At 39.2% G+C, this 26,616-nt stretch overlaps 1 protein-coding gene across 1 annotated transcript; it reads right to left on the bottom strand.

The window, feature by feature from the left end:
- Positions 1-15: 15 nt before the first annotated feature.
- Positions 16-26,337, bottom strand: serinc5 (serine incorporator 5). Its single transcript, XM_061729060.1, has 12 exons — positions 26,133-26,337; positions 13,435-13,602; positions 10,310-10,488; positions 9,923-10,005; positions 9,668-9,761; positions 8,156-8,367; positions 7,861-7,953; positions 4,719-4,845; positions 3,588-3,657; positions 3,326-3,362; positions 2,319-2,463; positions 16-1,781 (listed from the first exon to the last, which is right to left on the bottom strand). Exons 1-12 carry the CDS (start codon positions 26,157-26,159, stop codon positions 1,637-1,639), a joined length of 1,380 nt encoding a protein of 459 aa, XP_061585044.1. The 5' UTR covers positions 26,160-26,337; the 3' UTR covers positions 16-1,636.
- Between the last annotated feature and the right edge of the window lie 279 nt (positions 26,338-26,616).

Consider the following 26,616-nt stretch of genomic DNA (forward strand, 5'->3'; position numbering starts at 1 on the left):
TGACAAGGATACCACTTGGATTTCCATGAATGTTTTATTGAAAGAGGGTGAGAAATACGAACTCCATGTTACGTATATATGTTCGTGTTTTCATTACAAAATACAATCACATAATATTCCTGTAAGTCATGGTAGTCTACACCTTTTATAATGGCCCCATTCTTTTTTTTTTTCCTTTTGTTTGACATCAGCTGCTGACCACCACTACATTTTGAAATTTACACAAATAATTAAAATGTAAAAATGTTTCCAAAAAAGACAGGTCAGGTAACAGATTTTCCAGGTATTCAAAGTAAAGGTCAAATGAAATTGTCCACATATGGCAGCACCATAGCAAAATGAACACATAACTTATTATAAATCATGTACGGAATGCAATAAGACAAAAAGAGAAAAGTAATAATGAAATGAGAAATAAAATGACCTTTATGTGCAATATATTGTACTTTTATACAGCACAAACGCACACACAAAAAAAAAAAAACATAAAAGGTAAACAGGTGAAGGTCTTAATTATCCAGTACACCTGGCAGCCAGTGCTGAATAACTCACTTATAAAAGCAGTCTTGACATGTTATTCTGACCAGCATGATGTGCGGACAAAACTAAATGATGTGGTAGAACCCATTTATAGTGGATGAGAAGACAGCTGCTTTGTGAGCGTGTGTGCGTTTTTGCAAATGCATCACATTCTCAGCTGTATATTTCACCATAACAGACCACGATCTGAGACTTTTCTGATGTCTACCTTTGGCAAAAGCTCCTCAACTAAGTCACTGTGGCTCTTCCAGAGAGCTGACATTTCACTACATCGTTCTCACGTAGGGAAGGCTCATTTGAAGATGGCTACCCTGCACAATGGTTTCTGGAAATGTATAGAAGACGTGGATTTCTCTAGGAAAGGATTTGGCTCAAAAGGGAGCACTTCCATTAGTAAAACTTGATCCTTGTGAGAGAAGGTGAAACTTCACACAACCGGGTTTCTAACTTTGAGAAGGGCTTGTTCTGCTGCATAGAAACCTCCTACAAAATATAATAAAGCATCAACATATACAGATTAAACATGAGCCTGAGAAATGAGTTTTAAAACATAGCCAGGACCAAATCTAATTCCATTTACACCACACTCCTCCTCTGATTCACACTTAAATAAATACAAATTTTCTGTAACATCCTTTGAAATAAATTTGTCCCCCAAACTTTGCTACAACTTTGTGGTTTAACGACACAGAACTGAACTGCCTGGGTGAGTGTAAAAGCAAGAGTCTGAGAAAAACACAGAAAATACACACACCTTCAAGTCTGACATTTTCAGGGAATCTGCTGGGGTTGAAATGTTTCTGAGTACAACACAAATGTCATAAATCTGCATCTAATTTCAGGCCTATAAGTAATACAAAACTCCAGTCAGTGGTAGTAAAATAATACAAAATTACCATCAAAAGTATTAACAGTTTAACTTTGTAAAACAAAGACACTAGCATATAAAACAAAAGGCAACAGATAATCCTCCACGTTGAATGCTGAGGGTTGTGGTTCAAGAGAAGTGTGTACTGGTCCCTTATTCCAGCATTGGAGCTGAGCTGGGCGTCTTCTTACAGATCAGTAGCCTGAATCTTGTGTACATTTGTATGAACTAGGCCTCAAAGCGCTTCGGGCACATCATAGGAGCGATGAGGGTCATCATGTAGACGAAGAGACACACCCAGGAGGAGGTCATTTTGATCCAGAACACCGACCAGCTACCGTCCAGCAGCTTCTCGATCTTATGGTCAGTAAAGCTGCAAGACAGGCACACAGCATGTCAACTAAGCAAAGATGCACAGCCAACTGCGCTTTCACTTTCAAGCCAATCATCAACTGAGGCAGTATTAACTGAGCCTAGATTAAACTAACAACTGAAAGCTTAAAGCAACAGCAGATCAGAAGGATCTGAGTTCAACACGCTGGAATTTTACACAGCTCATGTAAAACAGATTTAAAAAAGACAAGTGAACATCTCAGAAAAAGGCCAAAAGGCCACAGAGGAATTGAAAATGTAAGCAAAGAAGACAGGAGAGATTTATTTCTGTGATGCTTGTAAATTAGTTAGTTTTTCGTTCCTTAACATGGTTCTAGATAAAAATGACTTACTTATATTAGAAATCCACGTTGAGATACAAGTTGTTACATGTCAACCTTACAGTGCATTTTATCTTTAAGTGAAATGTATTTTCTGCATGTTTTGGCCCCACTATCAGCCTTCCTAAGATGCTTTCCTGATTTGTTTTGTGACACGAGCCTGTTTCTTTCTCAAGACCGTTAGAGGGATCACTTACTGGAACCAGTTGGTGACGGTCATCATGACATAAAGCGACCCCAGGAAGAAGACGAAGTGAAAGAATGAATAGTTGTAGATGGTTGCCTCTCTTTCATCATACATCACGTTTTGTCCTGAGCCAATCCCCTCTTCATCATAGTCATCTGAAACACACACATATATTTTCAAAAGACAACTTAAAACCTATCTCTTTACTCAAGCATTTAAACATAAGATAACCGCGCCTTAGCTGCCACGTTCCTTTTATCTACCGTCTATATCATTGATTTTTACTGTCTGCATTACTTTTATACTTTTAAATGTTTTTATATGATCATTTTTATCTTGTACTCCTATTTGTTGATATTTTTATCTTTTTATTTTCATATGCCTACGCCTCGTGCAGCATTTTTACCTTTTTATATTCATATATTCAATTTTTATATTCCTTTTTATATTATCCTATCTTAGTAGTTGTTCTGTGGAGGATTTTTGGAACTGAATTTTGTGAGGGTTATGTTTTATATCACTGCACTTAAATATTTGTGTTTTTTGTTTTATTTGCTGTTGTTGTTTCTTATTTGTACTGTTACTGTAAAGCACCTTGAGCTGCGACTTTCGTCTGAAAGGTGCTATATAAATAAAGTTTATTATTATTATTATTATTATTAGATCATGCAGGGGTGTCACATATGTGGAAAACCACTGGTGAATACAAACCTTTTTATTTTTCCTATGCTGGTAAATTTTTCTAGAATAAATTGTATTTATGTTTTATTTCCAGCAGGTGGCAGTGTGATCCTGCGCATGTATCTGTTTTACTCTGATCCTGCTTTCCTGTCACACTAACCTCTTAGTAACAGTGACATCATCTTTGTTTGCTGACCAATGCTTTCTCACCATCTTCAATCTGACTGAGGAACAGCGTTAAGTGTACCCTAGAGTGTGCAAGTGTGTATATACGCTGACTGCAAAGGGTGTGAGGTGAAGCCGTTGTTAAAGGGAAAAGTACTCAATGTTCCTTACCTGTGTCATTACCACAGCAGAAACAGCAGCGGGCAATCTACAATATAAAACAACATCAAAACAGTTTAATATTGGATCTGGGAGTAGATATTTCAAAAACAGTCAGATCTAAACACACATTTCATGTTTAATTGGCTTCATCAAGACGTCAGTGGATTCTAACTATAAGTGCCTAGACGGTGGGATTTCCAGTGAATGTGTTGAACAGGACTGCATACACCACTACCCACACCCCCGGTGAGGCTTGAATATTTGTGTTTACCTCAGTCTCTGGCTCACCGACCGTATACACTCTGAGTGCTGCAGAGCTTCGCCTTGTAGTGGACGTCCAGCTAGAGGAAGTGCGAGGGAGATAGGAAGGCAGATTAGAGGAAAGAAAGGTTGTAATTCTGTCACACTAATTTGCAGCTTTAGATTGCAGCACAGTCTTATTTTCCCCATTTTCAAAGAAAGGCCACAAGAGACAGGATGCCTCTACTTGATGGGAAGCACATGTGAACAAAAGCTTGACACCACAGCTCTCGTCTCACTCACAGCGTTTGCTCTACTGCAGCCAATCATGTGCTGCTTTTCCAGAGTCCCAGCCAATCCACATTTTGTTGTCTGTGTTGCTATATTATCCCACGTCGCCATTACTGTAACTGCTAGTAAATGGTTTGGAGCTGGACATGGTCGTCGTGTAACAGCTCATCTTTTTGAACTCAATGAAAATTACAGTCAAAAGAGATTTTGCAGGGAAGTGTGGTTTTGGAATGGTGCAGGAATGTAAATTATTAATAAAAAAATAAATAAACAGTGTTTTTTTTCATTTCATAGTGACTTAAATTTCGAGAAAAAAATGAGAGCCCTCATTTTATGACACAATTTCAAAAGGGCTTTTTTTGGTGTCGTAAATGATTAAACAGTTTTTGTCGGCATTTGTTAAATGTTTGAGTAATAGGGTGACTTTCTATCAAATAACATTTATCTTAGTTTTACTCATTTTACTTGGATGACCAATAACTGCTCTTTTATAAAAGGGTTTTTTCTGTAATAATTGAATGGTGATGTTTAAGAATGGGCTGAGAGGCTGGGGTGCCCTTATAAACAACCAAAAATGTGTATTTCCTTTTACACTAATGCAGTTTTGTTTAAAACCATTTTTTGGAAGACATTTTGAGACTTATTTTCACACTAATGGCCAATAATGGTCAGGAAACAAATTGAAAGCATGACTTGATTTTAGGTTTATAGTTAGAGCTGGAATTATGCAATTACTTGAGATACTTAAGGCTATTTGTAAAAGACTGAGTACTGGAATTTGCATCTGGCTCTGTGTGCATGTGTGTGTGTGCGTGTGCGTGTGCGTGTGCGTGTGCATGTGCGGTGTGCGGTGTGTGTGTGTGTGTCTCACCAGGAATAAAGTATACAGCCAAACATGATGGTAGTTCCAATGGCAGTGACTATCTTCTTGTCGCTCTCTGTCTCAGAGTTGAGAGGGAACACGCATACGGTTGTGTTCACACCATTTATGTCCAAAACTGCACAAAGACACATGTTAAGACACAAGCAAATAAGATGAAAGAAGAAATGAACAACTATGGTGAACAGGAGGGGCACTGCTAGAACAGCACGCAGCAAGTTCTGCAGCAGTAACCCTCACCAGAGTCTATGGTGGGCTAAATGGGAGGCAGGAGCTGAATTTAAATATTTATAATAAGCTCATCCTGTAATTGTTTTGATATTTACTGTAAATGGAAAAGTGCACAAAGAGGCTTTTTTTTTAAATTTACTATAATACTCAAAAGGTTTTGGTTAAGTCAGAATAAAGCAAATTTAGCGATTTTGATGCGCCATCTAATAATTTTCATGTGTTTATGACCAGACACCGTAAAGCCATGATGAGGAGGGATTATGTTTTTGAGATAACAAAACTAAACATTAAAGGGGACATATTATGAAAAACATGTTTTTTCTCCTTTTAACATATATACCGTAAAGTGGTCTCCCCTCACCCTGCCAGCACACGGGAGACAAAATCCCATGAATTTGTGCGAGGTCTGTGACCCCCGCCTTACAGAATCCCCCAGTGTCACGTGATTTTTTTTGAGCCGATTACAATCTGCACCTATGGTGACGTCACCCGAGGCGCAGAGGTTCGGCCTCCGCTGCTGAAACCACGCCCACAACCAGCTCTCTTCGTCGGCTCAAGCGTCCGCCATTGTTCAGCAGCGGTGGCTGTTTGAACAGCGAGGGAGAGTAGAAATTAGATTTTGCATCGACATTTACCCTCATAAAAGGATCAGTTCCCACAGCACGGACCCGACAACTGCACACGAGTCAGCGGTATGTTCCTTTTTTATTTATATTTGTATGATCTTTGCATGGGCTAAGTATTTAGCTTAGCTCCGGAGCCCCGGCGCCGCATACGGAGCTGCGGGGGCTGCTCACGGACCGGACCGTCGAGGAGCCCCGGGCTCGGGGCTCTATTAGTACCGTAATACATTTTTCTTCTGTGGTTTCAGATCTTTCAAGCACCTGGAGCTGTTCACATTCAGAAGACCTGCGGTCCTTCCTTGAGCCAGCAATAGTGCATACATTTTATTAATATATTTTAACAATAAAGTTGCCATTTGTGAAAATTCAGTGTTGTGATTTCTTTACAGTTAACATGATTCATTTGTCTTGTAACATAAGAAGTGAAATGATGAGGAATTGGAGTAAATAACCATGGTGTACCTGTTTAGAATTAAATTCAATCTTCCTGTTTGAAGACGAGGTGACTAAAGGCTGATTTATGGTTCCGCGTTACACCAAGCAGAGCCTACGGCGTAGGGTACGTGACGATTTAACGCAGAACCGTGGACACGCTTTGCTACGCAGCCGCTGCTGTTCTCCCCGGAGCGACGCTTTGTCTCCTCCCCTGCTACACGTCATTCAAGCAGCCAATCAGCGCAGAGCCTCATTATCATAGCCCCCCCCCGCCCTGAAAATGAAGCACAGAAAAAGGCTTTAGGAGCAGAAAAAATAAAAACATGGCCCAGAGACTGAATTTCTGATTTATGTAGAAAAAACAAGCTTTAGATTGTTTTTAAGACATTCAAGGCCTCTTTAAAATATACATTAAATGCCATAATATGTCCCCTTTAAAGTGCATAAGCTTTAAACTATCCAACTATACAATCTAATGTTGTGGCTGACATCAGCCAGGTTATTATTCCACTTTATCAGGAAACAGTATTTTCCCTAGATGCCAGAGTTTGGAGAACAACTTGAGGTGCTTACTTTTAATGCCAAAGATGAATGAAAAGACAAATGAAAAAGAGCAGGACAGCAGGATTACACATATACTCACAAAATGTCAATGCAAAATATGTTTAGAAATAGATTGTTTTTTTGAGTGGCATAAAATAATGAATTCATGTAGTCATAACACGGCTCCCACAGCCTTGCACTGTAAGCACTCAGGGCACTTCCCTGCATCCACTCCTTATCGTAACACATCCATCAGTCTGGAGCAGGGTAAGTGTGGGCTCAGATATATTTTCCATCCCTTTATAGTTCAACCAAATTAAGCCCCCCCCCCCCCATATCACAAATCGATTACTGTTAGTGATAAGTGGTTTTCATACGCCTGACCTCTCTTCACATTTTCACACTCTTCACATGCGTGTGGAAAGCTTTTACCATCACTACTCAGTGTTGGTCCAAGTTCTGCCTCAATTACATTTCCCACACATTTAAGGAATCTCTGATCACCGTTATTCAAGATTGTTCTCTGACCAAAATTCCTCCTCAAAGACGATGCTTCAGCACAATCCCACAAGATCTTACAAATGTGAAAAGATAAAAACGTCATTGACCGTGTGCAACATAGTTTTAGTAGTGTCAATTATCTCCTTTTGGTTATTTTGTTTCCTAAATGAATTGAATCAAAAAGATGTGTCCCTTTGACATGTTTAAGGAATGAGAAACTGCATTCTGCATCTTTCCGTGTTAAATAACTTGTTGCCAGTGGAAACATGTTCATTGCAACTGTACTCGTTCTTGTTTGCTCGGTTACATCCATGTCATGGCTTTGTACCATTTGTCTACTAGATACTCTTTATTTCACCTTGTCAGATTTGTAGTTGAGTACCCACAACGGTTTCTCAGAGCAGAGAGTAATTTTAATTTTATTGTGGTTTTAAAGGCCTATTTGACATACTTTGCTTGGCTGCAAAAAAATGATTTTCTTTTTCTTACTCATTGATTTTAATGTTCAAACTTAGCAAGACCTGCATTCGGATTCATGTTTCTTAATCAATATTGACGAAAAAAAAACAATATTGCTTCCCTGTCATAACACTCTGTAATGCAACTGTGTACAATTTCAAATATATTGTGCAGTAAGTGCATGTTCACTATCGTTGCACTTATAATTACAACAGAACCCGTGAATGACTAGGCAAAACTTTGCAAATGCTAATTTTGATGTTACCCAACATGAGTAACACCTGCAGATCCAATCCATTATTCATTCATGCCAGTGACGTTTGGTCTCTGTTCTTACTCACACTCTTTTGGTTTGCTGGAGAAGGCTGAGAAGGTGAGGTACATGACGTATAGACTGATGACTCCTGGCTGCAAGAGGCCAGATTTGGGTTGCACTGCAGAGACACAAAGAGAACTGTCAACATTTACCAAGATATGAGGATTCAAACAGACTACACTACATTAAGATTATTATCTCTCAAATGCGTTACCATTGGGTGATCTCTCAAAAACTGTATTCGTATGAATACTACCTAAAAGCGGACGATTGAATCTCGATTTATTATGCTGTCAAATTAGATAAAACCGGGTTCTTACATTTCTGTATGCAAGGGGAGATGGCGAGCATGGAGACAATGAGGCAGAGACTGCCATTGATGCCCAGTAAAATCTTGTTGAGTAAACAAGCCTCTGGGTGGGTGTAGATCACAATCATGAGTACCAGCAATCCCACTGCTGTACTCAACAGAACCAGAGTCACTAAGGCCAAAGATGCGTACCAAAGACGATTATATTCAACTCCAGAACTCCTGTGGACAGAAAGGGAGGGAGGAGGAGAGAAGAAAAAAAAGACAGAAAAGCAAAAACAAAAGCAATGAACTGGAGAAAAGCAAATGTATAAATCAGCAGCACAAAACATTTCAACAGGGGTAAAAAAGGAAAGGAGACTGACACAGTAGAGATTGACCTAAAGAAAATAAAAATAATTAAAGAAAGAGAGAGAAAACTTAGTGTGACACAACTTCATCCTAAGAAGAAGAGATGACATTAACAGCTACTTTAGCTGTACTTTAGTCAAGTTTTTATTCAACATACAATGCACATGCTAATAAAATACAGAAACAAGCTTAAATTTACTGCATCAGTTACCAAACCATTAAAACACACCTGAAGCCTACAGTTGTGGTGTAATTATGGCAGCTGCAGTGGATATAATATTCGATAATATTTTGTAAAAAAAAAAAAAAAAAAAAAAGAGAGAAAAAAAAAAAGAAATTCATCAGCATTAAGCTTCATATGGATACCCATATTAAGCAAGGAGTCCAGACTTAGCAGAAGAGTAACGATGAGCAGGATGACATGCATAGCAGCATGCAGTAAGAAACTTTTTATCGTTTCTCAAGGTCAAAGCCTCGCCTGACAGCACAAAGCCTTTAAGCATCCGCTCTAGTTACAGCGAAGCCTATTGTTCTGTTCAGTTACCCTGGCAACTTAAGCACATGCTCATTTTCGGGTTTTGTCAACTGTCAAAAATGTCACATATTACTGAAGCCCAACTGTACTGTGTGTAATCAGACACATCCTATTCAGTATTTCCCCACAAATTCCTATCATGATTGTTGTGTGTTAATGTATAATAAACAGTTAATTTCAATTGTTTAACAACACACCAGGGATTCATTTCTGTAATTTACAGTTAAACACAGACTTTACTTATCCAGTATATGTTGAATGAAAATCAACGAGGGGGTGTCATTTTTTTTTTTATTACTGCAGGTCCCGAGGTAATTCTAGCCCATGTGAATAGGACATTAGTGTGTATGTAAACGCAAAAGCAAACTCCTGAACAGCTTGCATACTGTGAAACTGTTAAGACCTCTCCTGCTAAGCTTGTCCCCCAGCTGCAGGAATACAAAGCTGCACTACACCCTTACCCTTTGAGGTTTTATTTCCACCCAAATATCCCCACAGAGGAACCTGTCCCACAGAGTTTCTCTTCAACAAATAAAAAGCTCTCCACTAATCTCCTTTAAATGTCATCCACAGAGTGAGCCAATAAGTTCCTGGGACAAAACAGAAAGAGGAAAAGAGAAGACATGTAGCTCTCACCAATTTGTGTTCCATCTGTGTGCAAACTCCACCAACAGCATGAGCTGGATAAGCAGAAAAAGGAATCCGCCTGTGGCTCCTATGACGCGCCACACTGGGGAACAGACGAGAGACGGTGCAAAAGTTTAAATGATGATGAAAACTGCTTTTAAAAAAGGTATATAGTTATTTTACAGGCATAAATTAAACATGATCTTTTACTTTGAAGACAAGCTTAGACTGCTGTTCCTCTAGAAGTGAACATCCTATTATTACCTTCCAAAAAGGTGTCTTGCTGTGGAATGAAGAACGCTCCGGAACAACACGCTGCCAGGACAATAAACTTCAGAAACCAGAATCTTAAAATAAAAAAATTTAAAATAAAAACAAATCAAGAGAGGTCAAAACTCAGGATTAATGGTTTTCACTGTATTGGGAAGTATATAGAAAGTACAATACTGTATATTTAATATTATGAAAAATATAACTGGCATATTATAAATAGGTGGTTAAAGCAAATTTTCCCTTGAACAATTAAATGACCAATACAAAAAATATCTGTAGTTACTATTTTAATGCAGATGATTATAAATGGTTTAATTAATGGGAACAAAAAACAACAAAAACACAACAAAAGGAAAATAATTCAGGACTTCTTCATACCCGTTGTGTATGGCTGCCCTGCAGCCTGTGCTGTTGTTGACTCGTACAGTGAAGATTGAGAAGAATAGGAAGAAGCAAGCCATCCCAAAGCACATTTTGTAGACTGCAGAATATCCAACCAGACTTTTGCAGTTTTCCCCTGCATTCACCTTCTGACACAGCTCATTGTAGAAGGGGATCTGATTGGCAAAACCATAAACCCAACATATTAGGATTAGATCATTATGGTGTTGAAAAGAAACCCACTCCGGCTTATGTTTGTACAGTGCGTGGCCTCTGTAAAAGAGCCCAATAGTGTCTATTCTCTGTGTCATGCCTCTAAAGGAGCAGAAAGAGCGAACAGGCAGTAACAAAAAACACTCTCTCTCTCCATGGAGCCCCCTTTCATACTTCATTCTCTACAGCCTGTTAGAGGGGCCTTACAACTAGCTGTCAGTGTACACAAACAAAGGACGCAGATGAATAAATTAACTGCCTTCTGTTAGCAAGTCACAGGAAATGTGAAGAAAGAAAAGAAACAGCATTAACAGCTGAGAAAAAACATCTCTTTTTCATTAAATTCCCCAAAAAAATCTTTGAAAGAAGAGGGTCGAAACTAGTTTAAGTAACAGATACATTTGCTTTGGCCCTCAACAGAACTGCAAATGCTGAGTGGCAACAACTGAGACTCCTGAGTATAATAATCATCAAATGGAAGTTTCTTCATATCCACGAACAGAAGATACGCAATTCAGTCAGATGATTAACCTAACATAAAATAATTTTTAAGGAGAACTAACAAACTTTACTTTAAAAAATAATAATTGTTTAACTTGGATTTAATAAATACTGCGTACAGGGTACCTAAACATAGTTAAGTCATTACTGGACTGAGCTGTAATCATTTTGGTGGGCAGCACAGTTCAGAGTCAAATCACAGCATAAACCATAAAGTCCATTTTGGAGCTTTTATCTCATGTTGAGGAGGATATTAGCATGTCCATGGTGTTGTGATTAAGAGGGAAAGGGGCCAGCAGATTCAGACTGCTGTAAATCTTTTGAGAAGAGACTAACTCTCTCATAGGAACAATAGCTGCTCTCTTGGCTGGGACTCCCCACTGTGTTCAGTGTGTGACTGACACTGTAGCCTTTACATTGCTGGATACTTGCGTTTAACACTCGAATCTGGAGCATCGCCTGTCCTTTTTACGTTGACTGACGCGGGGTGGCTTGTTGGGTTGGCCCAGCAAATAACTTGCCACCGAGGGTAAACTCAATTACGGGTCAAGTCTAATGTAAACAGTATTAAGGCAGGGTGGCGGGTCGTGGGAAGGATTTGTTGATGACAAGACAAGGATATCCACGAGCTCCTCATCATCTGCCGTGGACGTCATAAATCAGCATATTACAGAACTGTAATTTGTTACTAGCTACTAAAATGACAGACAGGTCAATAAACTTGGGTAATTAAATTGAAGAGCCTCGAAACAAGTTATTTGCGTTCAATAAACACAACAGCAGCAGTATCAGAGGGAGACTGCTGGTCGCCCGTTCCTTCTCCTGCTTCAGCCAGTTCTTCAAATGTTGGTGAAGCCAGCGAGGCTGACAGGAGACCATCATGTTACGTACTGTATGTTCCACTCGATAACGCCTCCCGAGTCATGGTCCCTCCCCTCAACTCACCGTCAGGCACCGGGGAGGCAACAACATGCCTTGTGTTTACATTATCAGGGATAATAGCAGGTTCTAATCTAAAAACACTGTGTGTGTTCATTTGTACAGTATAAACTGTAAAACGGCAGGCTTCATGTGTGGCTATCAGAGGACATTTTCCATCTGGATGGGCCTTTTACAGGACACTCATCTCATAAGGAGATCCACAGTAGGAAATAGTTTGAATCTTGTGCTGCACATAGTGGAGAAGACACTCTGTGTGCAAATACTTTTTTTTTTTAAATAATTTTATCCCCGATTTTTTCCCCGTTATATCACCCAGTGCTCCTACCTAAGTCAGTCTCTACCAACCCCGGCAGGCCCTGCACTGAGCTCAGGTCTCCTCCTTAACCTGAGGAGTGAGCAGGCCGCTTCTTTTCACCCGACAGGGTGGGGCTTCTCCGGCCGGGCGTAGCGCGTGGAAGGATTACGTTATTCCGGCCAGATCCTCCCACCCCATCTGGCGCCCCGCCTGGCCAGAGGGGGCATGTGTAGCCCAGGACTGCTGCATGTTTTTGTGAGGGTAGCTCACATTAACTACCAAGGGAACACGGGGAGAACCTTTCGCCAACCCCACCCAGGGTGTGGGCGCTGAAGTCACGGGGGAACTAACACGCGCTTCAGTGCCCACAGCGTCCCCGGTGGGAATCGAACCCAGGACTTCTAGCTGCGCCCCTACAGCAAATACTGACACCCTTTTCCATTTGAAGAAAATTAGTCATTGTCATGGTAACACACATGGCTGGCAATATATTTTTTTCCTTGCACATGTAGAAAGACCTTTATTTTCTTCTTGCTAATTTCCCGTCGACTTTAGGTTCAATGTGAATCCATATGATCACGTGAAAGGTCCATGTGACTTTCCAACCTCGGACACTCAGCATTATGATCAAGAATGTATAAAGATGAAAAGTGTTCATCACAACATCATGTCTGAGGGCTTATATAACTAACTTTAGTCACACCCAGATGTCAAGGATAGCAACACCCACTGCATTCCAGTTCAAAAGACAATTTCTCTGATTGTCTTTGATAAAATCAAATTCAGTTTCTCAGACACAACAACAAAATAATGTTGTAGTTTTTTGTTTCCAAGAGGTAGCACAAGGGGAAAAAAGTCTAAATGAAAGCTGTAAAAGATCAAAAGATTGAGTTGGAACAGGAGTCTATCTGCTCCTGACTTCAAAGGCTCTAGATACTGTACCTCAGTGAAGACTCAGATTTATCAGGCTGAACTCCTAGCTTCTCAACTTCATATAGATACAATTGTCAGGATGTCTGTTTTTCTGACAGCATTTACATATTTATTTTTCATCCTTGTAAAATCTCAAATAATGAATCACATTTTTACGAAAAAGTTTCAACAAACATTGAAAAAAAGGAAACATAACAGTTTTTCAAACATTTTCTGATTTGACGTTGCAGGTACTCACATTGTCTTTCATTGCATCTTCCACAGTGGGGGACATCATGATGACACAGATGACTGTGACTAACAGGAAATACAAGGCATACATGATCCTGGTTCCTGTGGACTGCTTGATCTTGGGGCAGCAGTTACAGCAGCACGAGCAGGCCGCTGAGCCGCAGCAGCAGGCCAACTGCACACAGGGACAGAGAAAGATGGAAAACTTTATCATTCTGGTATAAAACTTTCCACACCATCGCATACAGACATCTGATACAGACATTACGCCTTTTAAAGAAACTGAGGGTATGTACGAGAATATAAGAGAAAAAAGAGACAGCACTAACTCCCTGAACGAGGGAATTGAAAAAAAAAAGTGTAATTTCAGTTAATTTATTTATTTTAACATTCAAGTTCCTGTGGTAAGTTTCTTCAAAAGTGCCACAAAAATCCTCAGAAAGTTAAACACATAACTATCTTTACTTTGCTGAGCCCATATAAAACGTTGTTTTAAAGACTGGCTCCAGGTCTGTGTTTGACATTGTTTCGTGTGGTGCTGCTGTGCATCATCTTCCACATTTTAAACTTTACAAGAAGAGTAATCTCTCACATTCCAGTTCACCAGAATACATAATTATGCCACCTTTCCTAACACAGGAAAATTGGCATTAAGAGACACTGCTTTATTTAAATAAGTTCCTTTGCTTAGGCCCCGTTTACACGGAGCAAAAACAGAGGCGTTTTCATGCGTTTTGGCCGTTCGTTTACACGAAAACGGACCTCAAAGTCACCAAAAACGATCATTTCTGAAAACTCCGGCCAAAGTGGAGATTTTCAAAAACTCAGTTTTCACGTTTGCGTCTAAACAGAGGAAAACGGAGATTTAGGCTTCAGATTACGTCACATTATGCAACAGTAACGTCACCAGCGTCATGTGTGCGACCTGTGTTTACAATTAGTTTGGCCACCGTCAATATTTTCTTGTATTTTACCTGTTTTATATTCTAAAGTCACACTTAAAAGTAACTCCACTTCTCTGTCACTCCAAACGAAAGACTCTCGTTCCGTCTTGGAAGTAAAGCCTGAATTATTGGCCCGCGTTAAATCGACGCAGAGCCTACGGCGTAGGGTACGCGGCGATGCGCGCCGTACGGTGTGCGTCGCCGCGTACCCTACGCCGTAGGCTCTGCGTTGGTGTAACGCAGAACCATAAATCAGCCTTAACTGGAAGTTACACGTGTCAATTGTTGATGTTTCTTCCAGGATTCTGATTGGCTGGCATGACGTTAACAGCCTATTTATGCGGATTCGTGTGAACGAAGAGATTTTGAAAACGATCTCGTGTAAACGATGGAATTTTTCAAAACGTAGAGGGGGAAATATCCGTTTTTGTAAATACCCGGCTATGTGTAAACAGGGCCTTAGTCATGGTTTCAGTCACAAGGAACAGATCTCCTTTACTCCTTCACAGAAGGAACTTCCTGTCACAACAGAAAGTGAAGTCATCTGACTGGAAACACACTCAGTACATTTACATGCACCAACAGAAAGTCGGATTGTTGCCTTAATGCGACCGATATCAAATTTTTACTGTCAGGAGGTCAAAGTGGAGGATGATAAATACATAAAGACATTTCCTTAGATCTATTTAGGGAAGAATCTATTTAGGGAAGAAGGGACTATAATTATTCACAGGGCCTTTCTGTAGCCGCTCCACCCTACTTGTGTAAACCTCCTACTCCACATACCACAGACTGGTGTGGTCAGAGTTAAGCTGTTAGTTCAGCCGTGCTGGCTACATTGATGCACAACTGTCATTTATACGTTTTACCTTATGAGTTGAAAAACTGACTGTGTTGCTGAAAATGGAAAGGTTCAAGTGCAGATTAAATGTCAGGACCTGAGTGACAACCACTGAGTTAAAGGGAAATCAAGCTGTGGTGGTAGTGGCATTTTCATACAAGGTGAGAGGAACATATTTTGTCAATCAGTAATGACTTGTCAAAAACAATTAACAACTGTTGGACGGTGTCAAAGTAACGTTGTAACATTGTCAGTATGCCTAAAAATAAGTCAAGTCTGGCAGTTAGTTGGAAAAAATGTCCTTACCTCAGTTGTTACAAACTATTTTAGCTTAATTCAGTTTGTGCTAACCTATGGTCCAAACTAATGTAACATCACATTAGCTCCAATCAAATGTATCCATCTATCCTTGCCATTTGAAACCAGGACTCCAAGCTCAAGCCTGAACTCTGGTCAACGTTTCCACTGGAGCTCAAGCCACAGCTTCACTTAGGTCAGGCAGTCACTCAGTACTTAATTATATATGAATACATTGGTATTAATACATTTTTCCACAGCAATAATAGTGAAGAATTGATTACCAATAACCCAGCAAATGTATACAAAAAATCATCATTCTCCATGCTCCTTCTACATCACATGTGACACTTCTTGCACTTACTGCTGGATCCAGCGTTGGCGAAATAAAGGAGTAGATGCAGTTTTTTTTGGCTTCTGTTTTTTTAATAGAACTTCTTTGTATTGGCATGAGAGCAACTTTACATTTCTATGCAGTGTCACAGTGTTGCCAACAAGGAAGATGCGTATGCCCTATGCCCAAAACAAGCACTACAGTAGTTCTGATAGTGAAAAGAAGAATATTGAAAAGGAAAACCTGTAATGTAAACACAGAGGATTCGAAGGAAAAAAAAGTCAGATGTCGCAAAAAAAAATTTTATGCTTTCATGAGGCGTTTTTTCAGATGTGTCGATGGTCTAATTTGGCGCAACGGTGTAATGGAAACACTTCTTTTGCATTTGCACATCTTCAGCATCACTGGCTGTGACATGGTCAGTCAATCCAAAGCCATCAAAATCTAGTTACCAACTTTGTTTGGCCTCAATTACGTAACATAGTTGTGCTGTAAGGATACTTGGTCATTATACACGACTACATCAGATAAGGGTTTTGCCAGTGAGTGATCATTTGAATATTTTACTGTCTTCATCTTGTGTTGATTATTTTTGCAAGAGCGCAACAAGTTGTCCAAAACTTAAGACGTTACCATCCGTCTTTTTCACAGTCGAGATCTTCTTCTTGGATATGAAGAAATATCTCGCAGAATGAGATTTTAGGAGAGTCGCGCTCATAAAAAAAAAACAAAACAAAAAAAAAAAAACACTGTTCAATGGAAACACTAGCCCCCTGCAGTCGTACGTTTTCGCAATTTCAGAATTGTCCCTCTTGTTTTGGGAAAGATCTCTAATGGAAATCCACCTTGTGTTGCAGTGCACATCGCAACTACAGTGTAGGGACAGGAGGAGTATCAGGTATTCCTCCATCTTGCCAATGTTCACCGTTGACCCTCCTTGAATGGCACCAAACCAAGCAAAACTACTCATTAAAAAAAAAAAAAAAAAGTCTCATGGCTGACTTGTGTTGTACTATATGCATCTATACATAGTGAAACATCTTATATAGGAGAGATACACATCCCTGTAGCCCAATAACACTTGAATAACATAAAACATACTGTATATGTGTAGAGGTCCAATACAAAATGTACAACTTCTGATCTGATATTTTCACAGATAATTAGCCTTAATTCTATCCATATCCGAAATTGGCGGAAAGTGAGTACAAAAAACCCCCCAAAAAACAGAACAATAGTTATGAAAACATTAAGATTTCATTAGTAAAATGGTGTCACTAGGGACTGCACACAGATTGAGGGGGCCCAACAGGAAACCCCAAAGCAGGGAGCTCTGAGAGACCAATGTCTTGAGGAACACCCCCCTCAGTTTTGTCTGATCAAGCGAATAACTCGCCTCTGAGGCGGGTCAGGTCTAATATAAACAAAACTAACGCCACGCGGTGGCGGGTTGTGGGAGGGATTTGTTGATCAAGTAAAACCCATCAGGGGAGTTTTTTTTATTATTTATTATTTTATAAAATAAGGAAACAGCTGATGAGAGTAACAACAGCAGCAGGACATCACTGGTAGGAGCTATATTTGCAAGATGAGTAACTGGAGAGACCAGGATATCCGCGAGCTGCTCAGCTTTGGACGCCATAAACTGGCATATGTCCAGAACCAAAAAGGATGGTCCATTGTTTGAAAAACTGGTCACAAAAATGACAAACTGGAACTTGCAAAAAAGCAAAACCCAGCAAAAAAAAAAAATTAGACCTGTCTGACGGCGTGTAAATCTTGCTGATGGAGGGAAAATACGTCATTCTACTACACGCCCACACAGCTAACAGTTATGTTATGTTATGAAGACAACGCCCCCGACTCGCCTTCCCTCAAGCATGGGGTGGGAAATAACACACTTTGGGTTTATATTACCCAAAGCCCGCCAAACACGTGTGCATCATCCAGGGATAATAGCGGGATCTAAAAATGCCTTTACTCTTATCATATCATCTTTTTTATTCTCATAAGTTTCTCCCCTGACCTCTTTCTTCATTATTTTCACTCTTTATTCATTTGTGCTCCACCCTCCAATGTTAGCAACCTTTCAGCTTTCCTGTATACAAGTAACAAAAAGATTATGAAATCTTTTCCAGAAAAAAGCACAAAGATACTGTGCTGGAGTCCAGACAATAGAGACGCTGCAGCAGCATAATATAGTTACATTATGAGAAAACAATAAATATCATACAACATGAAATAAGTGTTCAGAGACAATTACACTTTGTGTATCCCCTGAGTGACTGAAAGGTGGACACTAACTTACAATACAACGCGAGGTAAATCAAAAGACCATATTAGTGAGTAAACTGTGAGCTTGTTGTGAAAGATTTGATAACAAAGTGTTTTCTTTTTTTCTGCCCCAAAACATCAATTGCATTATTGCCCTCAAAGAAGTAGTGATGAAAAAGATAATATTTTTTTAATGTATAAAAAGTGGAATTAGCTACCCCAGTTAAAAACAACTGGTAGGAAAATCTGGGAACATGCAGCAATGTAGACTTACGCAATACAAACAGGGACATCGCAGAAATAGGTCATTCTATCACAGTATGTTCATAACAGGAGACTCCCAAGGCCACATACAGAACCACTAAGGGCAATTTTCCTTCATTAAATCCGTCTGCAGAGCAAAATTTTCAACACTGATGAGGAAATTATCATCTGAAATGATCTGAGTGGAACACCAAAAGCAGGATGCATCTGTTGGCGCTCACTTACACATTTTTGTTTATCAGAAGTAAAAGAGGCAGCTGACACATACCCAAGACAAAACATTATTTACTGGAGAAACACTTGAGTGCAACTAAGCTGAAGTATGCATTAACAAAACACCATGACTGGTATCGTAAAGCATAACGCCCTCTTTTTTTTTTAGCATAACCCTCAGTTTTAAATCTAATCTTTTTTAGTAAAAACATAAAAATCATTGAGAATCTTAGTATTGTGCAAATACCGCCTGGGACAAACAATAACATAACTTTATGCACCAAGCTATTATTTAACAATTATGGGAATAGTAAATACCCTATGATTTGATTACTTGTAAGAACCATCTTGAGTATTTTCTCAATGACCCTATATCTCAGATATTATTGTGGAGGAATTCTGGCTCATTCTTTACAACATTGCTTCAATAAATTGAGGTTTGTGGTGATTTCCTTGTGCACATCTCTGTTAAAAAGGTCCTGCCACCACATTTCAATTGAGTTGAGGTCTGGGCCTTAAACATTATTTTATTTTGCAGTCATTCTGACACAAATTTGGTAGTGAACTTGGGATCATATCCTGATGCGTGATTCAGTTTTGACCAAGCTTTAAGTGGTCTGGCAGATGGACAAATGACCATACATTTGCCTCTAGAATACTAGATACTAGAATAAACAGGGGTTCATGGTCGAGTCAATGACTGCAAGATGTCCAGATCCTGTGGCTGAAAAACAACTCTAAATTGTTCCCCCTCCACCACCATAAATGACAGTAGGTATGGGGTGTCTCTGCCAAAATGCTGTTGGCGGGTTACACCCAACATGATGCTGTGCAACTCCAACAAGTCCACTTTCGTTTCATCTGTCCATATGACATTGTTCCAGAAGTCTTGTGATTTGTTCACATAAAGGTTTGCGAACCTCAGTCAAGACGCTTTTTTCTTTTTACATAACATTACATTACACTGTAATTAATAGGCTCCGTTATCCATAACGACTTACAAAAGGAGAAACACAATCATGCCAAAAAGTACAGAGAGATTTGCAGTATGCCAAATGTGCAATATCTAAAATTAAATAGGCAATTACAAAGTGCCAGTAGAAAACATGATCAAGAGACTCGCCTTACACAGACAACAAGAAGAGTGATTAGATTCTGTTAGTTCTGTTAGACCAGGGGTCGGCAACCCGCGGCTCTAGAGCCGCATGCGGCTCTTTAGCGCCGCTCTAGTGGCTCCTGGAGCTTTTTCAAAAATGTTTGACCTATTTTTTCCTTTTTTCTTCTTTTTTTAACTTTTCTTTCTCTTTTTTCTCTTTTTTTCCTTTTTTTCTCTTTCTTCTTTTTTTCGTTTCTTTTTTTCTTCTTTTTTTTTCTTTTTTCTTCTTTTTTTCCTCTTTTTTTCTTCCCTTTTCCTTTCCTTTTTAATCTCAACATTTCGACTTTTTTCTTGACATTTCAACTTTTTTCATGAAATTTTGACTATTTCTCCGACATTTCGACTTTTTTCACAAAATTTCTACTATTTTCTCGACATTTTCTTTCTCTTTTTTCTCTTTTTTTCCTTTTTTTCTCTTTCTTCTTTTTTTCGTTTCTTTTTTTCTTCTTTTTTTTTCTTTTTTCTTCTTTTTTTCCTCTTTTTTTCTTCCCTTTTCCTTTCCTTTTTAATCTCAACATTTCGACTTTTTTCTTGACATTTCAACTTTTTTCATGAAATTTTGACTATTTCTCCGACATTTCGACTTTTTTCACAAAATTTCTACTATTTTCTCGACATTTCAACTTTTTCCTCGAAATTTCGACTTTTTTAATCGACATTTCAACTTTTTTCTCGAAGTGCATAAAGAAAAAAATCTTCCCCCAGTTATAACTAATATACTGTAGATACATGCAGCATGTGTTGCCTTCATTCTAAGGCTTATACAAGACTTTTCATTTTTTGCGGCTCCAGACATATTTGTTTTTTGTGTTTTTGGTCCAATATGGCTCTTTCAACATTTTGGGTTGCCGACCCCTGTGTTAGACAGTTAGGAGGGTGTTTTCTCCTGACCAACATTTGGAACAGTCTTCTTCTAATTGCACTGCCATGGACTATAACACCTAAAATGCTCAGATTGCATGGAAAAGGCTTTGGGCAATCGATCGTGAACAACAATTGTTCCCGTTAAGTCAGTTTGTTATATCATCGGCTGTATTAACACATAGCTGAATGCACCAGACCAGCCACCTGCCAAAAAAAAAAAAAAAAAAAAACTGCTTTTACAGCAGCTGCACACCTGCAAATGATCAACTCATTAAGGATTGATGATGAGCAGTTTTTTGTTTCTTTTTTGTTTTTAAATGCAAGACAAAAGACCTTTAGTCTGTTTTAGCTCAGGGGTCCCCCTATAGGTGTGGACGTTTAGTTGCTTCTACAACACTATAAAAGGTTTCTCTTGTTTGGACTCTTCCTCGGTCACTCTATTTTCTCTTCTGTCATTACTTTCTTGAGTCTCTTGATCCCATTTGCCACAATGTCCTCTGTAATTCTGTGAGCTAGTTTCATTGTTGCTGATACACAGCGTCATAAGTGATGCACAGTTTTTGCAAGAGATGACCAGGATAGGAATCCAAATGTACTTAGGCTGGTATTTGCCAACCGTGGGAAAAGGAGAGTGCTAGACAAATATTTCTCCAAATGAAATTTAAACTGATATTTTGAATTATTTTTGCTTCTTTAAATAAACACTGTCAATGTGAAAAAGTAATATGTTGTTGTTAGTCTGAAGTTTTAACTGTCTAATATTAAGACATAATAAAAAATGTTTTTACACACCCAGAAAAGAAACAAACCAAAGGAGTCTGGATTTTGCACATTAGTACAATACTATACTTTGCCAGCCTGCTTTTCTTTAAATTCAGGGCACTTCCAGTTCGCTAAAGCTTTAGGTAAGAGTACTTGATGAAAAGTTAAATTCAAGAATCATGATAGAGCAACAGCTCTGATGAAACCGCAGACACACCTTCTTATCTCAAATTACAAGTGTACATCTAGTACAACTGAATGCAGACACTGGAAACCACCAGAGAAAAAGGGAAGCCAAGCAAAACAAAGAGCTTTAAGACAATAGAGTTCAAGGCAGGATTTTTCTCACAGAACTTAGACCTTCACCATTTCTCCACATACTGTGACAGCCCCACTATTGTGTATATAGCTAGGCAGCTGTATACACACAGCAAAAATGTATCACTGCTCTGTTTCCTATACACAAAGGGAACCCTTTGGTTCTCTCTTGGCAAACACAATATAGCCACTGGCAATAGGCAAAAGCAAAAAAAAAATTCAGTCAAATGAACTTAAAATACATTAACAAAAGTAGAACTAAGATGTAGTGAGGGAAAAAAGTAAGTGTACTGATCAAATATTCCGTAGCAGATAAAGGAGTATGTAACAAAGCAAATAGTCCAAATACAAACTGGAAAACTATCAAAATATAAGGCAACATCTGATCTACAGACACACGTTTACCAGAACCACAGGCTTGTTTCACTGCCCTCACCAGTGTGAGGCTTCATATACTAAAATTAAGACTTAGCTGCAATTTCACACATCAGAACCTTGAAGTCTTGGACAAAAAAAAGAAATGCATTACTGAGATATGAGAGGACATGAAAAGTGGGAGATTGTTTTATCTCTGCAGTATAACGGTTCAGAGGAAGACAAGAGGGATGAAGGATTGATAGCCATGTCCTTGCCGAAAAACAAACTCCTCCTGCTGCTGACCGCAGCAAAATTCCTGAGAAGTTGAAAATCGCAGACGTGTCTTGCATGTGTAATTTTTGTTAGTAATGCTTACACAACCCACCCTGAGGACACCGCTCCAAAGTATTCAATTCGCAGTGGAAAGGAATTAGTGTGATACATTAACATATCCTCTGAAGACCATCAAACTCTTCTGTTACATTGCACACGTGATCAAAACATCTATAAGGTCATGTTTGACGTTACAGTATAGCTGTATTTCTACCCCCTTTTACATTGGCGGATACCCCGCGTTTAACACGCAGATCTAGCATGGTGCCGGTCCTTTCTACTTTGACTGTTGTGGGGTGGCATGTCGAGCGGCCCTGCAACTCGCCTCCGAGGCTACACCTAATCACTTCTAATATAAACAGAACTAACGCGGGGTGGCAGGTCGTGGGAGGAATTTGTTGATCATGTAACCTGAGTACAACCCACCAGGGACGTTTTTTACTATATTTAATCCTCATTATTATTATTATTATTATTATTATTATAAAGTAATGAAACAGCTAATGAGAGTAACAAAACCAGCAGGATGTCACAGGTAGGGCCTATATTTGCAAGATGAGTAACTGGGGAGACGAGGCCATACGCGGGCTACTCAGCCTCAGAGCTGAGGATGTTCAGAACTACAAAGGTACTTTAAAAAGAAGGATGCTTGAAGAGTGACAGTTTCATCCATCTCCATGATTCCTGTGCCCTGTCAAAGGTGCTTGTACAGCAGTTGGGCTGCTTACTGACAAGTACATGCTTCCAGTCCTGGACTCAGTACTGCCACTTACAGCACTTTGTAAAAGGGTCAAAGACGTGACGTTTACTTTTTCTGTCCGATGGAACTTTTTACCTAATAATAAACATAAAAATGAATAAAAAATATAACATGTATGTCTAATACGTTCCTTCTACATGTGCCCACCCTTATTTTATTTAAACATGTTGGTTATTGGTCATTTTCTGCCATCTGAAGTGTGAAAACATCATGTGGGGTGACCGTCCGGCCTTGACTTCTGTTTGGACAACTGGTTTTAAATCACATTAAAACAATTTAAAAATAATGCTTGCCCTATTGGGCATACTTTCAAACTTGTTTTAGATTTATTGACAAAGTTATGGAACATTTGTACACACATTTCAATCATAATACACAAACTAATCTTGTCCGAATATGTTCATTGTCTGAATTATCATCTGGGGTGACCATGAAAAAAATACAATTGAGGGACTTTTATATTGACAATCATCTCAAAGAGGATGTTGCATCAGCCAGTTACTCCATGAGGGTCCCAGAGAGACAACCTGCAGGTCAGTAGTCTCTCTCTCCTTTACAAATAAATCCTCTTTCTAACTGCTGCAGTGTATATGTCACATTTTGATATCATGTGGGGTGACCACCCTAAAACTGTAAATAATTCATTTTATTTGCAAATCTATATTTTGAAGGTAAATTTGTTAGTGATATGTGGTGAGAAGTAGCTAGCTTAGATCATATAGCTAACTGTTAGCCTGTTATATTTGATTAAACTTGAAAGCATCATGTGGGGTGACCACCTGTCATGTGGGGTAACCAACAAATGGCAATTCTGTATCAAATTCAAAATTGAATGTCTATCAGTTTTGGTTCAAATATAAATTATTGGTATAGCATGCATAAGTGGATACACCTTGTACACATTTTAAATCAGTTTTATGCATTTTAGAGTAAGTAAGAGGGTGACACTGCCATTATGGATAGAATGTATTTAAAAATGGTTTTCAAAAAATGAAAGGAAAAATGTGTCTTGAACAGTTAATTTAATTACTGATACTTATTAAAATATACATTTTGTTATGGAAATCTATTAATTTTGAGATAAATGGTCGCCCCAAATGACGGTTTAAAGGTTTAAAAACACTAAAATACCTTTGTTTGAAGTTTTCACATACATGTATGTATACACTACATTTCAAATGTTTGGAAAATGGCCAAAAATATCTTTATTTTAAGTATTTTAAAAATGGGCTACTCAAAGGCCTTATACGTCTTTGACCCAAAAACAGTTACTGTTGAACTAAACCCTGTGCGCAGTCGTTTCCACATCTTAGCATAGCATGTATCCCGGTTACCACTGAGAAATTACAAGTGAGCTACTCCCACACCATGTGTTCTGCTCGCTTCAAATTTAACCCAAACAACACCCACTCTAATTTCTACCTTCAAGCAAAGGAGGAAATTAAGAGACCACACAAACTCGGGCTGCCCTAAACCTCAAGCGTGGCATGTATATTCACATGCGTATAAAGTTAATTAGGATTATACAAATAAATGGAGACAGAGACAAAGTAAATGGGTTTCTTTGACAGGGATTAGCACACTTCCAGAGCAGCAACAAACAAATGATCTCATTGTTTCCCCTTCATTTTCTCTTAATCCTGCACCACTTCCATCATGCTCCATCTTTGAAAAGAACAGGAAATTGAAGAGAGCCCTTTTAGAAAAGGGATGCACATGTATAATTAAATTCCTGCCTCAACCAGCTCAGCAGTGGGGACCTAGTGGCCAAAAACAATAAGAAAGAAAGAGACTAAGCACATATATACATACAGACAGACAGCCAAGAGACAGATATAGTGGCTTATTGGACATTTTAGCTTGGTGCCTTAAACATTAACTGTCACATTCAAATGAATGTTTCTTATTCAATAATAAGTCCTTGCTTATTCAGTCAGTTTGAAAGAAACCATGATGTTTATTTACATAATTTAATATAACGTCAGCATTATGTGCAAATTCAAAAGACTGCATTTCACAAAAATAATCCAGACAACACATGGGTAGCTACCCTGACGACTGCCACTGCCCAGAGGGGACGAAACGGGACTATTTCTGTACTATACAGTGGGCAAGACTATATTGTTATTCTGGAAAGACATGTGCTGTGTGTATTTGTATAGATTTTTCCCCATTATGTCATTCTCTTTCACAAGAACCGTGTTGCGTTCATGAGCGCGCACAAACAAACCACACAAGAAAGAAAGAAGAGGAAACACAACACATAACAAAGTGGTGGAAGGAGCCACAAACCAGATAGACCCAAGTTTTTAAACACCAGAGGAAGGTGTTTCTTTGTGCCTAGGAAGGTGCTACTACCACAAACGAATTTACTGTCAAACAAAAAACCTTTTACCGTCGTCATTTTAACAGTAGGCTACATCTCATCATCATCATTTATTAGTCAGACTCGAGGTCCATAATAAAAAACATACAACACTAAAAAACATACAATATTATATATATATATATATATATATATATATATATATATATATATGTTGAGCTGCTTCTGAGTGCAGACCTTCTTGTTACCTAGCGCTTCGTTTTGCTTTGTCCTCGGACCGATTCGGCGTTATAGAGTGAAGTTATTCATAGGCTTTAAAAAAAAATACATTGAATTAACTACAGCAGCGGATGTACCTGAAATCAACACAATATGGGGGGAAGGAAGCCTCGAGGCAGCAGCCGACAAAACGTCAACAAACAGTGAAGCCTGAATTATGGTTCTGCGTTTAATCGACGCAGAGCCTACGGCGTAGGGGACGCGGCGACGCGCACCGTACGGTGCGTGTCTCCGCAACCCTACGCCGTAGGCTCTGCGTTGGTGTAACGCGGAACCATAAATCAGATTTAAAGCGGAGCATCAAAACGACCGTCTGCTCCAGGCGCGTCATTGTAGCGTTTACAATCGTCGAACAATACCAAACAACAGCGCTTCCTGCTCACCTGTGAGATACAGCACGGGGTACACATGTCCCTGGGAGAAATGAAAATAATAGGATGAAATAAAATAAATCCTTGTCGGGGTTAGGTGAGCTCGGCGGGTTGGTTTGTGCTCCGGATGAAGCCGCCAGCAGAGCAGAAAGAGATCGACGCGCCGCTTGTGAACCGCCTGCCTGGCCCGTCCTCCTCCCGCAGCCCCCTCTGTCTGTGCCCGTGTCTCCTCCCACTGCATCTGCCACGGCCAGCATCAGGAAGTACTGCTATCCTCGTGAAAAACCTCTCTTGGAAAATGCTTCTGACTATTTTTTATTTTTTATTTTTTATTTTTTTTATTTCACCTTTATTTAACCAGATACAAGACCCATTGAGATCAAGACCTCTTTCACAAGGGTGACCTGGCCAAGGAAGGCAGCAGCACACGTCCACAAATAACACACAAGCATGGGTGCAGATCCCGGGGGGGACGGGGGGGACATGTCCCCCTCAA

The sequence above is a fragment of the Cololabis saira genome, chromosome 9 (genome assembly GCF_033807715.1).
Source record: "Cololabis saira isolate AMF1-May2022 chromosome 9, fColSai1.1, whole genome shotgun sequence".
Classification (NCBI taxonomy): Eukaryota; Metazoa; Chordata; class Actinopteri; order Beloniformes; family Belonidae; genus Cololabis; species Cololabis saira.

What these genes read in the sequence shown, in the direction of transcription:
- serinc5 (XM_061729060.1), bottom strand. Translation starts at nt 26,159, where the DNA reads ATGTGTACCCCGTGCTGTATCTCACAG. An exon ending in AGGGCAGCCATACACAACGG is followed by an intron (nt 10,006 to 10,309) that starts GTATGAAGAAGT and finishes TTTTATTTTAAG; the next exon opens with ATTCTGGTTTCTGAAGTTTA. An exon ending in GGCTGTATACTTTATTCCTG is followed by an intron (nt 3,658 to 4,718) that starts GTGAGACACACA and finishes CACTTCCTCTAG; the next exon opens with CTGGACGTCCACTACAAGGC.